General features: G+C 38.6%; 1 protein-coding gene and 1 long non-coding RNA gene across 2 annotated transcripts in view; one reads left to right on the top strand and one right to left on the bottom strand.

Moving 5' to 3' along the window:
* The window catches only part of LOC123629855 (ankyrin repeat domain-containing protein 26-like), a 45,937-nt gene that overhangs the window by 1,129 nt on the left and 29,649 nt on the right, over positions 1-15,159 (bottom strand). Inside the window, exons 11-14 of the mRNA XM_045539227.1 lie at positions 4,559-4,634; positions 3,425-3,620; positions 2,276-2,504; positions 1,294-1,427 (exon numbers count right to left, since the gene is read on the bottom strand). Coding sequence (XP_045395183.1) covers positions 3,581-3,620; positions 4,559-4,634 — 116 coding nt within the window. The 3' untranslated portion in view covers positions 1,294-1,427; positions 2,276-2,504; positions 3,425-3,580. The remainder of the gene's footprint in view (positions 1-1,293; positions 1,428-2,275; positions 2,505-3,424; positions 3,621-4,558; positions 4,635-15,159) is intronic.
* On the top strand, positions 5,759-8,580 carry LOC123629857. Its single transcript, XR_006732329.1, has 2 exons — positions 5,759-6,169; positions 7,493-8,580. It is a non-coding gene; the product is annotated as an uncharacterized LOC123629857 (long non-coding RNA).

The following is a 15,159-nucleotide window of genomic DNA, read 5'->3' as shown; positions in this document are numbered from 1 at the left end:
ATCACGAGGCACAAGTATACTCTTCAGTATGAATGCTAGTGTTTTCACGTCTTTAATTACATGTGTGGATGAGGAAATATTTAATGCAGTATCTATTAACCAAACAATAGAGAGGAAAGCCACTTGTTTTTTACAGTTGATCTCAGAAATCATTTTGTTAATCTCAATTTCATTCATAAAATTTGACAGGATACCTTCTTCCAGTTCTATAGTTATTTCTTCATAATATTCCTGCCGCATCTCAAATAAGTCAAATACTATTTATAATATTTAGGTAAATCAGATATATTTTCATGAGACGATTGCAAAGACTAAACTTCACTTGAGAAGTGCTTAAATAGAAAAATAATCACAGAAATAAAATAAAATTCCTATTTATTTACATGCAGACAATAGAGAATATATATGTGTGATGCTACTTACATTCATCTAATAAAAAGCACAATTAATATTGGTCTATTGAATATACATCATTTCAAAAGGGTAGCATTTTCTCTTATTAGTACAAAGGGTGCAGAATTCAAGTAAGATTTTCGCATGAATGTGTTACTTTGTAATTCTTAGAAAAATCCTGCCTTTTATATAAAAGTATGATGAGTTCTTTTCACTTTGATGGATTTTTCCTTAAAATTAAGTTGCTATAGTCCACTTCTAGAAAATTAAAATTTTAAAATATGCTTTATGCTGCTAACTTTTTAGCTCAAAATCTTAAATATACACATGAGGAAAGTGGCACTATCATAATGTCATGTGAATATTGTGGCAGAGATTAAATAAAAATATTTTGCTGTCTGTATTATGACTAACGTTTTTTCATATGAACACAAAGAGTTCATAAAATTTGCTTGAAAAAAGGAAAAATATGCATTACAGCCAGTTTTCAAACCTAGTTTCTTAGATTCATGATCTTCTAGAATTAGAATAAGGCAAAAAATATATGGTTCTTTAATTGTTACTTTGATTTATTTTCAGAAATTAGTACCAAGTTTCTGAAACATCTGACTACTTATAGATGCAATTATCTACTTGTTTATGAAATGTGTGAAAACATTTCAAACTATATTGTAAATGTTCTCATCTAGAAGTTTCTTATTTAAATCTTTTATATAAAAGATATTGTCCCTCTATCCTCCTGCCTAAGCCTCCCAAGTAGCTGGCACTGCCGTATGCACTACCGTGCTGAGCCTTTAAAATTCTCCCCCTAGTCAAAAATGGTGAAACATTGAACAAATATCTTAAACTGGGTCAAGTATACTTGAACTATTTTTTTTTCCTAAACAGCTCTACAATTACCATAGCTTTTCATTGTTGAATACATTTTGAGATTTTCCAGAAATAGATTCTTTGGTGAAATCAAATTTTGGATTGGGATGCTCTTCTTACATCTTCAGGGGACATGGGCACCATGTTTGGCATTCCATGGAGTTCTGGGTAGGAAGAATATAATTGATTCTGTTTGGTCATCATTGCTGTTTAAAGACTCTTGATGGTCTTTGCAATCATAGTCACAATCATTCAAATGATACCAACACAGAGAGACAAAAGTGAATGCCATTTTAAAAATTCAAATATTTGCTTGATTTAACTATTTAAAAAGTGCTGTGCAATTGCCCATCAACAGGCACATTTTACAGAATTGAGATAAAAATGGTATAATTACCATGGGGATTAAAGATGTATTACTACTTATGTGTAAGAAAAAGACAAATCTTTTAATTTAAAAAGAGAAGTTAATCTTTGTAGTTCTACAGGTTTATTTAATTCATAAAGCTTATTTATCTTGGATTCTTATAAATAATAAACATCCAGATGTGGTTAAGTGTTTGCATGCCAATCATTCCCTTATGATTAAGGGTGGAAAATTTGATATGGTAGAGGAAAACCTTAAAAGTGTTATGAATCACAACCACAGTCAAACTAAAATCAATTAGAAGGAAGCCAAAGCACCTCTCAATATACTTTCTGTTATTAGCCAATAAGATTCAATCTCTAAAATTTAACTTAAATGCAGCTTTTAAAGAAATTTAAAAAGCGTCATTTTCATTACATATATTGAATAGCATTAATATTACTACATGGGTATCTCTTAAAAATGAGAGCTGCAGGGACTTTAAGAAAATGGAAAAATTTCTCTTTCCTCTCTTTATTAACACAGAAAATTATAACCTTTACTTAGCATGCATAGGTCCTTTAAAAAACTCAGTATTTCACCAAATAAAAACAAGTATTATATCAGAATTCGGAAACCCAAAGGAAAGAAGATAATATAACTAACCTCACTCAAGTTGTTCTTCATGCCGGTATGTGAAGTCCATGGGCAGGAAAAAGAGAACGTTGAGTATTCTTTTGAAGTAAATTCTCTGTGAAGACCTAAACCATTATTAAGATTGCCACCAGGAGGTGACTATAGGACTGTCCATGAGTGGTAAAGAAAGTTCTGGTCTCCTGTCTCCACAAAAAGATTGCTACTGAATGCTGCTAGTCTCTCAGTAGTTCTGTGAAGACTGCAAAAGACAAAGTTTAGTAGTTCATTTTTTTCCTAAATGATTCCTCAGTGATTATATTTTTAAAAAGTGACCTTGAGAGAAAATGGAATTTCCCACTAAATAGTGTTTTAACTCGGAAAATGTGTCACAGCATGCCGACTCTGTGCAGTTATAGTTTTGCAATTGTTCTAAAGAAGTATAAGCATTCCTAGGGGAATGTCTGAAAATAGTAATTCAAATGAAGTAAGGAGCAGAGAGAAATGTCTAACAATAATGTGAGGCTTAACAGGTAACACTTGCTGCCTTCTGGAATGGATCTATTTATAACATTCTTGAGGGTGTCATTAGAAATACTTGTATTTAAAGGGTTAGTAAGTGAAACATTACTAACCTATTGGAAATATGTTATTAGCTTGACTATAATGGCCATTCACTATGTGTAAGTAGATCAAAACACAACATTGTACTCCTTAGATACATACAGTAAAATGCTTATCACTAAGAAAAGGTAGAAATTATTGTATTTAGTAAGGCAGTATAAAGAAGTTAATATACTGAGTGCCAGAAACCACCAAGAGTAGCTGCAGTAATTGACTCTTTTGGTTTACTTTGTAATCTTTCAAAAAGTAGATAAACTATTTAGGGACTGGTAACAAGCAATTTTATAACAGCATCATTGTCTAAATTATAAGACTTCAAAAATACTTAGCTGAAAGCCTATTAGGTCAGGTTAATGACATGAGAATATTAAGGGGAAAGAAAGTCATAATAAAACAAAAAAGATGGAGAGATATAAACTGTTCTGGACTACCATTAAAATTATAGTATGTACTTAGCTTTCATGTCCCACTAATGTCATAAACCTGTCTCACTAAAAAGCATGTTTTCAAGGCAAATTAATGAACTAAATTTATTTTCTATTCCATACTTTGACTTACTTTTTAATTTTGTTTGACAAGTATTTTCTAGCTTCCAAGTCTAATTGATAGAGGTGCCTGTATTTTCCCAATTCAATATAATGAAAGACTTCTCAAGAAGTTTTCCTGTTGGAGACTTCAGATTCAAGATCTTTCATTCTGAGTTCCATCTGACTTCTAAGTGAAGTTCTCTGTATTCTTCAGATGCTGCTTGTGCCTGAATCAAATTAAAAGGATACATTTTTAGCAGTGACAACCTGAACAATTCTTGCATATTTGTTTCCTTCACTTTTAAATCAGACAGCCATTTTATTTTATTTTATTTTATTTTATCTTAAATTTTCAAGACAATGTCTCCTTCTGTCACCCAGGTTGGAGTGCAGTGGCCCAATCATAGTTCACTGCAGCCTCAAATTCCTGAGCTCCACCAATCCTCCTGCCTCTACCTCCTGAGTAGCTGGGACTGCAGGTGTGCACCACCATGCCTGGCAAATTTTATTACTTTTTGTAGAGATCAGGTCTCATTATGATGCCCAGGCTGGTATCAAACTCCTGGCCTCAAGTGATCCTCCCACCTCAACCACCCTGGGAGGCATGAGCCACTACACCCAACCTCAGAGAGCAATTTTAAATATGTGACAAAAGAAGCTGAGGTTTAAAACATTTAACATCAATTGTCAACTAAATTGATAATTTCATCTGGCTTATAAAGAATTGAATCATTCCTCAATTACTACTTATGTGATCTGATAATCCAAAGAAAAATAGGAGTAATTTAAAATTTTAAAATTTGAACAATTTAACAGAAATACAATTCAAGAATATGGTACAATTTCTAAATCACAATTTTTTTCTTTTCCTAATAGTCTTCTTTTATGCTAACTGGCCCAAATAATCAAATGATTCTCTAAGGAGTATCAGCCTTCTCAAAGATCCATTTAGTTACAATGATGACAGAAACTAAAAAAGCTAAAGGGAGCAACAGAGGCAACCTTCCTTCTAGAAATCTACAAATCCAATTGCTGTAATGGAAACAGAGGAAACACACACAATGTACACATCAAAAATATAATGTGCAGTGAAATAAAGTAAGTGCATTTCACACTTAACTAACCTGTAAAAATAGATTGACTTGTTTGAATTTTTCTACAATACCTTTCTTGTGCTTTCTTCAATCTCTCACTTATAGTGTTCAACTTCACCACATTGAAAGCGCAAAAATCCTGTGGTGCTGGATGAAGGTTGGAGATATCAGTATATAAAGAGATGAATATACAGATTATATAGAGATATAAGTATAACCATGGGTTCATACACACACAAATTTTCTAGTTCTGACTGCCAAGAAGCAATGAAAATAAATCTTGGTTTCTATTTTTTTATCCTTCATTTTATTAGTTTTTTTTTATTTCTTGGTTTCTAAATAACATTTTCAACTATAAGGAATCAGGTCTTTGGAGAAATGATTGATTCTAGGACCAGGCCAATGAAAATACCAGATGATCCTGGAGCATCCTGTGGTGCCAAAAACAAATTTAAAAAGTGTCCAAGAACAAAAGGAGAGGGCAGGTCAAAGAGGCATAGAGCTTACCTGAACAAGCTACCAATTGCCAAAGCTAGCACTATCTGAGCAACAACAAGAAATAGTGTGATATTGGGGGGTTATAATCCAAAGTGAAATATAAATATACATGAGTCATACTAATAAAAATAATATGATGGATAAATAAATGGGAGAGAGGAATCATCTTTCCTATGGAAGAGTTTCCAATAATTTATGTAGAAAACATGGGGAAATAGGAAATCACTATTAGAACAGCACAGCAGTAGTCGCTGCAGGCAAGATCCAAAGTCGGATCGATATTATTGGGTGAAACCTGAAAACGAGATTTGTAAAAGCTCAATATATATTTAACCACATATTTACTACCTGCTGTGGTTAGTCTGATGCAATTATAACATACACAGTGTGGAAAGGGAAAGATAGTAAGTTCACATTGGAGAAACCTGGCAGACTCCACCTTAACCAGGTGATATGGTTAATGTCAGCAGTGATATCTTGCCCCTGTATGATGTGAGGAAAAGGTCGCTTCGCCTTTGTGTTAGTCTCTCCACAAATCCATAGCCCCAAACTAGACAGAGAAGCATAAACTAGGGGAATTCTATAAATATATAATCTGTATTCATAAAAAGTTCCAAGGTCATGAAAAACAAGGAAAAAGTGAGAAACTGTCAAGATTTGGGAAGACTACAGAATCATAATGACTAAACACAACACTGTATCTAGTACTGGATCCTGGAACAGACAAAAATAGGAATGGAAAAATGGTAAAATTCTAATGAATTACACAATATAGTTAATAGTATCATAGCAATGTTATTTATTTTTTTTAGTTTTGTTAAATGTATTATAGTTAAATAACATGTAAACCTTAGGGGAAGTTAAGAAAAGGACATGTGGAAATTCTGTGAAGTCTCTGGAATTCTTCCTTAAATCTAAAATTATTTCAAAATATATTTTTAAATAAAGCATGGAGGAGAATAAACTCTGCAAAGTATGGAGGAGAGCAGTAGGGTTCTTTGTTTTCATAGGGAGGTCAGAGAAGTTCTGACACCATTGTCATATTGTATCTCCAGCAAAGAGGAAGCCAAGCCTGGGCCATGTCTACAAAACCCTGATGACAGAGTGAACAGCAGATAGAGGGGAACTGAGGCAAGATGCTGGCATGTTCAGGGAAAAGAATAACAGCAAAACCATCAAGGCAGGTAAGACAGGGATGAGGTCAGAGAGGAGCACTGGGAGTGGCAGGAGGGATCTGTTAGCCCTGGGGAAGAATCTGGGCTTTGCTGTGTCACCTGAAACCATCTTAGGTGTTTGAACTGTGGGGTGGCTTGCACTGTCTTGAAGGCAAGACCCTCTTCTGGTTTCTGAGAATAAAATGTGGATGGGCAAGGACTAAGGCAGCAGAGGCCATCTGAGATAGAAAAGGACAATAAAAACTACAGCAAAAGATGATGCTATCTGGGTGAGAGCAGTGGTGGAGAGGCAGTGAGGCCTCACAGATACCAGATAAAAGTATAATTTAGGGCCCCGGCACTGGTGGATATATGACATATGGGTTTAAGTGAAAGAGAGACAGCAAGGATGACAGCAAGAACACTTTCCTAAGCTACTGGTATGATGTGGTTGCCATTAACTGAAAAACAGAAAGATTGGAGAGGGAGAAGATTGCAAAGCAGAAGAATGGGAGAATAGTGATTCCAAATGACTCCCAGGTACAAAGGCTAAGTGACCCCACAGGCAACTGGACATCCCAGACTGTAGATCAGGAGTGTGGGACCAGGCTGGATATATACAATCATCAGCCATCAGCACAGTGATGCTATTTAAAGTCATCAGACTATATAAACTTCCCTCTGAAATAAGTTTAGAAAATAAAAACAAAGAAGAATGAAAACAAACTATCAAAGGAGTCTGCAAAGGAATGGTTCCTGATGTAGGAGGGTAAATGAGAGAATGTGGTGTTCTAGAAGCCAAATGAAGAGAGCTTTAGAACTAGACAAGAGTGGGGATGAACAAGGCCAATGATTACTCCAATATTAAATTAAGATGAAGGCTAAGAATTAAACTTTGGATCTAGGAAGAGGCCAATGGTGACTGACCATGGCAAAGTTGGGAGAAGGGGAAGATGGCTTGTATGAGTTCTACATAGAATTGGAGGAGAAGAATTGAAAACTATAAATATTGATATAAATTGGAAAAGAGAAATAGAGTGGCTTGAGGAGAATATATGGTAAAAAAAAAAAAGGTATTATTTATTTTCGAGAAGCAAAAATTACAAAATAATAGTGAGGAGAAATTCTCAGTGCATGAGGGGGCATTGGTCAATGTCTAGAGGTATATCCGTGTGTAGAAGATGGTAGATAGATTCTAGTGAAAGGGGGAGGGTTTGGTGTGAAAGGGGCATGGGCAGTGAGCATGCCTATGGCATCAGGAGAGAAGGCCAGGGCATAGACACACACAGCATGCAGGTGGACAGGTGTGGAGAAAATATGGAAGATCCCTTCTGATTGTTTTTGTTTTCTCAGTCTCAGTAGGAAGAAGGACCTCGACCAAAGAGTGAGCACTGGAGGTTTTGGAGGTTTGCAGGAAGAAAAGCTGTGAAATATTAAAAAAAAAATACCGTGGGAGCATCACCAGACTAGAGAACATGTTAGAATTTGGGGGCAACACTGAATACCTTCATGAAGTTACTGGTCATGAGTCAAAGTGAGACCAAAGCTTAGATACCCTAGCAGAAATCTTGTCTGGATGAGATGCTGGCGGTTGATCATTAGATTCATCACCTAGCCCAGGGCTGTTGGTTGATGCCTGAGACCCATGGAGGAAGGGACAAAGAATCATATGTAAAAAAGCAAAAGAAAACACTGCACCACTAAAAGCTTTGAAATGTTAACACTACTTTTAAAGCATGTAAACAAAAGATGAGAAGATGACCGTCTCTCCCCATCCCACTGCTCGTCATGGAGCACCTCAAAGAATCTCCTGCTTTGGCACTGGTGGAATTTTCAGCCTTACCAGGTGAAAGTGGTGGTGACCTGAGGAGGATTATGGAACCTGTGAGTGTGCACAAGCAGGAGGACACTGCTGGACCCACGAAGAGGAAAAGGATCAAGATGTGAACACCATGTGGCGACTGACTAGAACGTCTCACCACGAAGGTCCCTCTGAGAGTTCCCAGAAGGACCTGAATGTAGACTCTGTCGATAAAAGATTCATGAAGGTTCGCTGTGGGAGGAGGAATTCTAAACACAAACCTTGCTCTGGCTGGTACAGAAGGGAAAGTCAAAAAGATTTAAAGCACAAGTGGACCTGACACATCACTGCTTGCTTGAAGACAGAAGAAAACCCATGAGATGGAGTGCAGATAGTTATAAGATGCCAAGATTGGACCTTGGCTAACACCCAGCAAAGAAATAGACCCCATCCCTAAAACTGTGAGGAACTGAATTCTAGCAACCTGAATGAGCTTGGATGCAGACTTCTCCATAGAGCCTGCAGACAAAAAACCCACCTGGATAACAGTTTGATTTCAGTCTTCTGATACCCTGAGCAGAGAATCCACCCAAACTGGGAGCTCTTTGTTAATAAATGAGTGTTGTTTTAAGCCCCTAAATTTGTGGTAGTTTGTTATGCAACAACAGAAAACTAGTACACTAGTCTTCATACATCTCTAGTGCAGGGCCTCATGAGCTTTAGAACCAGGACATTCATGTCTGGTCGGTGGCACACAGGGAACTCAGTGAACTGGGGCCGTGGGGCATCAGGTTCTCTCAGAGACATCAACGTACCTGGAAAATTGTGCTCATCTCCACAGTGATGGAGTTAGTTCCTGAGATCTTTTCCCCAAACTTGTTGGGTTAACCTTTGACCATGATTCAGTTTCAAAGCCATTATATTATATAGCATAATTCTATCCACAGACTCCCATTTACTTATAGAAGAATAGTAGGACTTTAATAGGCTGTGAAAAAGTTTTACAATGTTGATAATCACAAATGAGACCCTATTAACACTCATTATATCTGTGCCTCCAGTTCATTATTTCTTAGGATAATCAAATGAAGTTGTCACACAGAAGGACTATTGTTTTTATTGTGGAAATTACAGTTTTTTTCCCCAGCTGGCATGTTAATTATCTCCAACCTAATCACCAGAAGATTCAAGGATTTAAAAAGGAATCAAATACACACACACACACACACACACACACACACACACACACAAATTTTAACTTTAAGACAATACAAATCTGGATCTAGCCAAGTTGGAGAAGCCTCAGCATCTGAAAGGTGAAAAGAAGGTGCACTTACTGGGGAATAACACAATGATGAGTTCCTTGGGTCTTCAATTTCTTCCCATATGCTCTGGAGAGAGTGCTGCGGAAGCCTCCAATCAGGACCACTAAGTGGCACAGACGAAACAAAACAAGAAGCCTGCTCTCCCAACCAAAGGATTGGAAAAGAATGGTCTAACAGCAGAAAACCTTGCTGGCAATACCCACCCAACTGCAATGAAATACCAGGATGGTTCCAGTGGAGTCCATCGGGGAGCAGATTATCTACTTCATATCCACTGAACAGAAGCAGCCATGCTTTGATGTTCTTGCCTGCTGGTATTACTGGCACCAACAAAGGAGCTCATCTTCTATTTCCCATCTGGCAAAAGTAGGCATTATGATTTTCACTTTGGAGTGGTAGCAACAGACAAAGTAGGAAGCTGTTCTCCATCCCCTGCCTGACAAAAGGAAATAATTTTACAGTTCCCTTGGCAATGTAGTATCAATGGGGTCCAGAGGGAACCTGAGCCCCCACACCCACCCAGCATGCAAAAGATTTACCAAGACAGTGTGAAGCAGAGCTAGTGTCATCTTTGCAGCCCTGATGGCACTGGAGTTCAGTAGGAAGCTGAGCCTCCACCTCAACTCAATAAGAAAGAGTCCCACACACTGAGAGGCAAGGTGAGTGTCACCTTCCCTACCCTGGAGTCACTGGAGACAAGTAGGAAGCTGAGCCACCACTGCAAGCCAGAATCAACACACTGACAAGATAGTAGAGTCCAGGCTAATCAGCACTTCCATTTCACATACTTCTGTTGTCAGCAGGGCCCAGCAGGCAACTGAACCTCTATGCTGCCCCACCTACAATGAGACTGAGTGAGGTCATGCCAATAAGCAATTAGGAATTGTCTGGAAACAAATGAAAACCTTAAAAATTTCAGGAAAGGAAAAGAAGTTATGAGAAACAACCAAATGGTTATGGGGGGTAAGATGGTGGACCGAAGGCACCACCAGCCAGAGCATCTCTATAGAAGGAGAAGTTTTAGATGAAAGAGAAAAAACAGACAGACAAATGTAGATAAGAAAGGGGGCTTAAGGAAGTGTTCCTGAACCCACAGGAGACTCCAGGGGAAGAGGAGGAAGAGCAAGATTGGAAGGAGAAAGGCATCGATGGGAATTAAGCCCAGTGAGGCTAGGAGTCCAGGCAGAAGGGTACCTGGATCCAGTACCATACCCCTCCCTTGTATCTCAGACTCTTCCTGGGCTCTTGAGGTGCTGGAGAGACATTCTGTTGACGCAAGCCCAGACAACGCTGCTCCCAGTGAGTGGAGAGCTGCTTTCAAAAAGGGCACCAGACTCCCAGCACCGCTTAGTGCATCTCATGCCGCACAGACCCAAGCAAGATGGGAGATTCCACATTGCTTTTTGACACACCTGCTGCCTTTGTCTTCACCAGGGTGCCCCAAACATTCTGGTTCCATCTTCCTCATCCCAACACAGACATTTCTCAACTCTGGCCCAGACTGCAGGAGCCACATGAGTGCAGTGGGTCCTGGATGATGAGAGTGATTCCACACACTCGTCATTCTGGGTGGACTGCCTCCCAGAGAGAGGTTTGAAGAAGACGAGAGAGTGGACTTTCCTCCACCTAGACTCTTTTTCTTCCCTTCCCCTCCCCCTCCCATGGCTACTGAGAGAAAAAATTGAGCCACCACACAGAGGCTCCCACAGGGAATGGAGCTCATACCTTTTATCTGGAGGTCCTGTAGCAGAAAAAAGAGGTGCTTGGACTGTGAGTGCACTGCCTGCTGGCCATTCCTGGTACTGTTGCTGGTGACTTCAGCAGAGTGGGACACAGCCCGAAGTGGAGGGACATTGATCCAGCTTGAGCATCCCAGGAGGGACTTGGGAACAGTATGCTTCTCCCTGCTATGTTCAGGGATTGATCTCCAGGGCCCAGAGGATGGGCCCACATGTCAGATCCAGTACACTCAGGTCCCAATCACAAAACCCAGGGGCAAGAGGGGATATTTGTGAATAATTCTCATGAGCTGTGGATGCCTGCAGGGGCAGATTGGGAGAGAGTGCAGTTTGGGTTCACACCTATGGTGTACATGTGGGGGCACCCCTCCTCCCCCAGAAGGGCCCCATTCCCAGCTCTGGCTGGGATCCTGGACAGGGAAACTCCCAGTCCCCATCACAGTCATAGTACAACAAGGCTGGCTTGAGGTCCTGCCTGCCAGCAGAGGCTTGGAAGAAACCACAGAATAGGGGAGGGTGGAAAGAAGTGAAGTTTGTTCCAGACTACCTGATTCAGGGTCTCAGACAGCCCTGCCTCCACACACAGACTTTCTGGCTGAGTAGGCCCTACTTCAGCCCATCCCTGGCAGCTGTGCCCAAAGGCAGAAATTTGACCCCTGCTAAAACTTCTGTGGAATTTTAGTGCAGGTTCACGAAACCAAGTCACACCCAGCCTCACTCCCCTACCTGGACCTGCTGAAGTGTAAAATAAGGACACATCTGCCAGTTCCAGAGCCCCACCCACCATCTGGGACACTAGAGTTCTTCTGAGTAACTAGAGGAGGTCCCAGGAACCAAAAACAACACTGAAGCTTGTTCTTCCCAGCAAGCAACACCTACGGATAGGGAGGTCAGTTTACATGCCCTTTTACTACATTTACTGACTCACCATACAGGGTGTGGTCAGTTCTCACACAGAAGCATGACCTCAGGGCTCAGATATTAAAGTCGGTATATGTCATTATCGAAACAAAAGAAAATCGAAAGGTTTTACCTCCAAAGAGGTAAAAATTGCTCCATACGAGAAAGAATCAGCAAAAGAACTCTAGAAGTATGGAAAATAAAAGCTAAAGAACACCCAGGAAAGGCTTCACCAGCACTCTAGCAATGGATACCAACCAAAATCATAACACTGAAATGACTGGTGAATAATTTTGAACATGGATTGTAAGAAACCTCAATGCAATTCAATAAAATATGGAAATACAACACACAAAAAAAGCCAAAGTGCAGGAAATGAATGAAAAATTCACTAAAGCAGTTCAAGTATTAAAGAAAAATCAAACAGAACTTCTGGAGATGAAAAATTCATTCAAGGAATTACAAAACACAGTAAGAAGCCTTAAGAACAGGTTAGGTCAGGCAGAAGAAAGAATCCCAGAGCTTGATGATACCACCTTTCAATTAAATCAGTCAGTCACAGAGAGAGAACAGAGAAATAAGGGAAATAAACAAAGCATACAAAAATATGGAACTATGATAAGAGGCCTAACATAGGAATCATAGGCATTCCTGAGGGGGCAGAAGAAAATACACAATGGTTAGATAATTTAATTGAGTGAATGATTGAGGAAAATTTCCTTGACCTTGCTAGAATTCTAGATATCCAGGTACAAGAACCTCCTAGGACCCCTGGCGGAGCCATGATGAAGAGGAAAACACAACACATAGTCATCAGAGTGGAGAAATTAAACATGACAGAGGTGCTCTTATGAGCTGTAAGGGGAAAGCAGTAAGTAGCTTACCCAGGGAAACACATCACACTAACTGCAGACTGCTCAAGTGACACCTTACAACTGGGGCTCTACTCTCACTCTTCTCAAAGGAAATAAGGCCCAACTAGATTTTTGTATCCTGGAGAACTAAGTTTCATATATGACGGAGAAATAAAATTGTTCTCAGATAAGCAATCTCTGAGGGAGTTGTTCAAGATAAGACCTGCCATGCAGGAAGTACTCAGAACTGCATTAGTCATGGATCAGCACAATAGAACTCATCAGTGTAAAATTACCCAAAAGCTAAAGGTTAAAGGCCAGATACCACAATGGCACAGAGATAAAACAAAGCAACAGAAATCTAATCAACAGGATGCACAGATCCGACCCACTTATCAAATATTTCAATAAATATGAATGACTTGAACTGCCCACTGAAGAGACATAAATTAGGTGAATGAATACATATACATATGCCAAGTAACATCTATCCTCAGGAAATACATCTAACTCACAAAGACTCATTCAGACTCAAACTGAAGACATGGAAAACAATATTCCATGGAAAGGAAAACCAAAAGAAAGCTGGTGTGGCAGCTCTCATATCGAATAACTTAGTCTTCAAATCAACAAAAGTAATGAAAGACAAAGATGGTCATAATATAATGGTAAAAGGAACAATTCAACAAGAAGACATAACAATTCTAAATATTTACATGGTCAACAGAGCTGCACTCATATTCATGAAGCAAATACTACTTCATCTAAGCAAAATGATAAACGGCAGCACCATAATAACTGGGGTCTTCAAAACCCCTTTCACAGAACAGAACAAATCCTCCAAATAAAATATAAACAAAGAAACATTGGACTTAAAGTGAACTCTATGAGAAATGATCCTAACAGACATTTACAGAACATTTTACCCAAAAACTGCTGAGTATACATTCTTCTCATCAGCTACTGGGACATTCTCTAAGCTTCACTATATCCTAAGCAATAAAACATGTCTCAACAATTTTTTTTAAAAAATGCAAATTATACCATGTATCCACTCAGACCACAATGGAATAAAATTAGAAATCAGCTCCAACAGAAACAATCATCTCTACACAAATTCATGGAAACAAAACAACATACTTCTGAATGATACTCAGGTCAAGGAGGAAATTAAGATGGAAATCAAAAGATTCTTTGACCTAAATGATAACAAGGACACAAGTTATCAAAAATCTGTGGGACACAGCTACTGCAATCCTGAGAGGAAAATTATAGTCATACATTCTTTTTTCTAAAATACAGAAAGATCACAAATCAACAATCTAATGAATCATCTCAAAGAACTGGAAAAGGATGAGCAAACCAATTCCAAACCCGACAGATGAAAAGAAATAAGAAGGATCACAGCAGAACTAAATGAAATCAATAATAAAAGACCTATACAAAAGATTTATGAAACAGAAAGTTCATTCTTTGAAAAGAAAAGAAAATTGGCATGATCCTGACTAGATTGGCAAGATCCTCACTAGAACCAGAAGCACAAAAGTCAGGGTGCTAATAAGCTCAGTCAAGAATGAAAAAGGAGAAATTACAACTCATACCATGGAAATACATAATATCATGTATGAATACTATGAAAATGTCTATGCAGGTAAACTTGTAAGTGTGGAGGAAATGGACAAATTCTTAGAATGACAATGCTTCCCTAGGCTCAATCAGGAAGAAATAGAATTCCTGAACAGACCAATATCAAGTACTGAAATTGAAGCAGCAATAAAAACTTTCCTAAACATAAAAGTCTCAGACCAGACGGCCTCACAGCTTAATTTTATCAGACCTACGAAGAAGAACTGGTGCCTATACAGCAGAAATTATTCCACAATATTGAGAAGGTAGGATTCCTCCCCAACACAGTTTACAAAGCCAACATCACTCTGATCCCAAAGCCATGAAAGGACTCGCCAAAAATAGAAAATTACAGACCAATATCCATTATGAATATACATTCAAAAAATGTCAAGAAAATCCTAGCAAATCTAATTCAGCTACTCATCAAATAAATAATCTATCATGATTAAGAGGGCTTCATCCCAAAAATGCAGGGATGTTTCAACATACACAAACCTATAAATGTAATTCACCACATAAACAGAAGTGTAAGCTAAGACCATATGATCCTCGCAGTAGATGCACAGAAAGCATTTGATAAAATTTGGAACACTTTTATGATAAGAACGCTTAACAAAATAAGCATAGATGGGACTTACCTCAAAATGATAAAAGCCGTATAGGACAAACTCTCTGCCAACATTATACAGCATGAGGAAAATTTGAAAGATTTCCTGCTCAGAACTGGAACCAAACAATATTGCCTTCTATCACCAGTTCTGTTCAACATAGT

This window comes from Lemur catta, unplaced genomic scaffold (assembly GCF_020740605.2).
Source record: "Lemur catta isolate mLemCat1 unplaced genomic scaffold, mLemCat1.pri scaffold_55_ctg1, whole genome shotgun sequence".
Lineage (NCBI taxonomy): Eukaryota > Metazoa > Chordata > Mammalia > Primates > Lemuridae > Lemur > Lemur catta.
The sequence above is the reverse complement of the archived record's forward strand: the minus strand, read 5'-3'. Positions and strand labels throughout refer to the sequence as shown.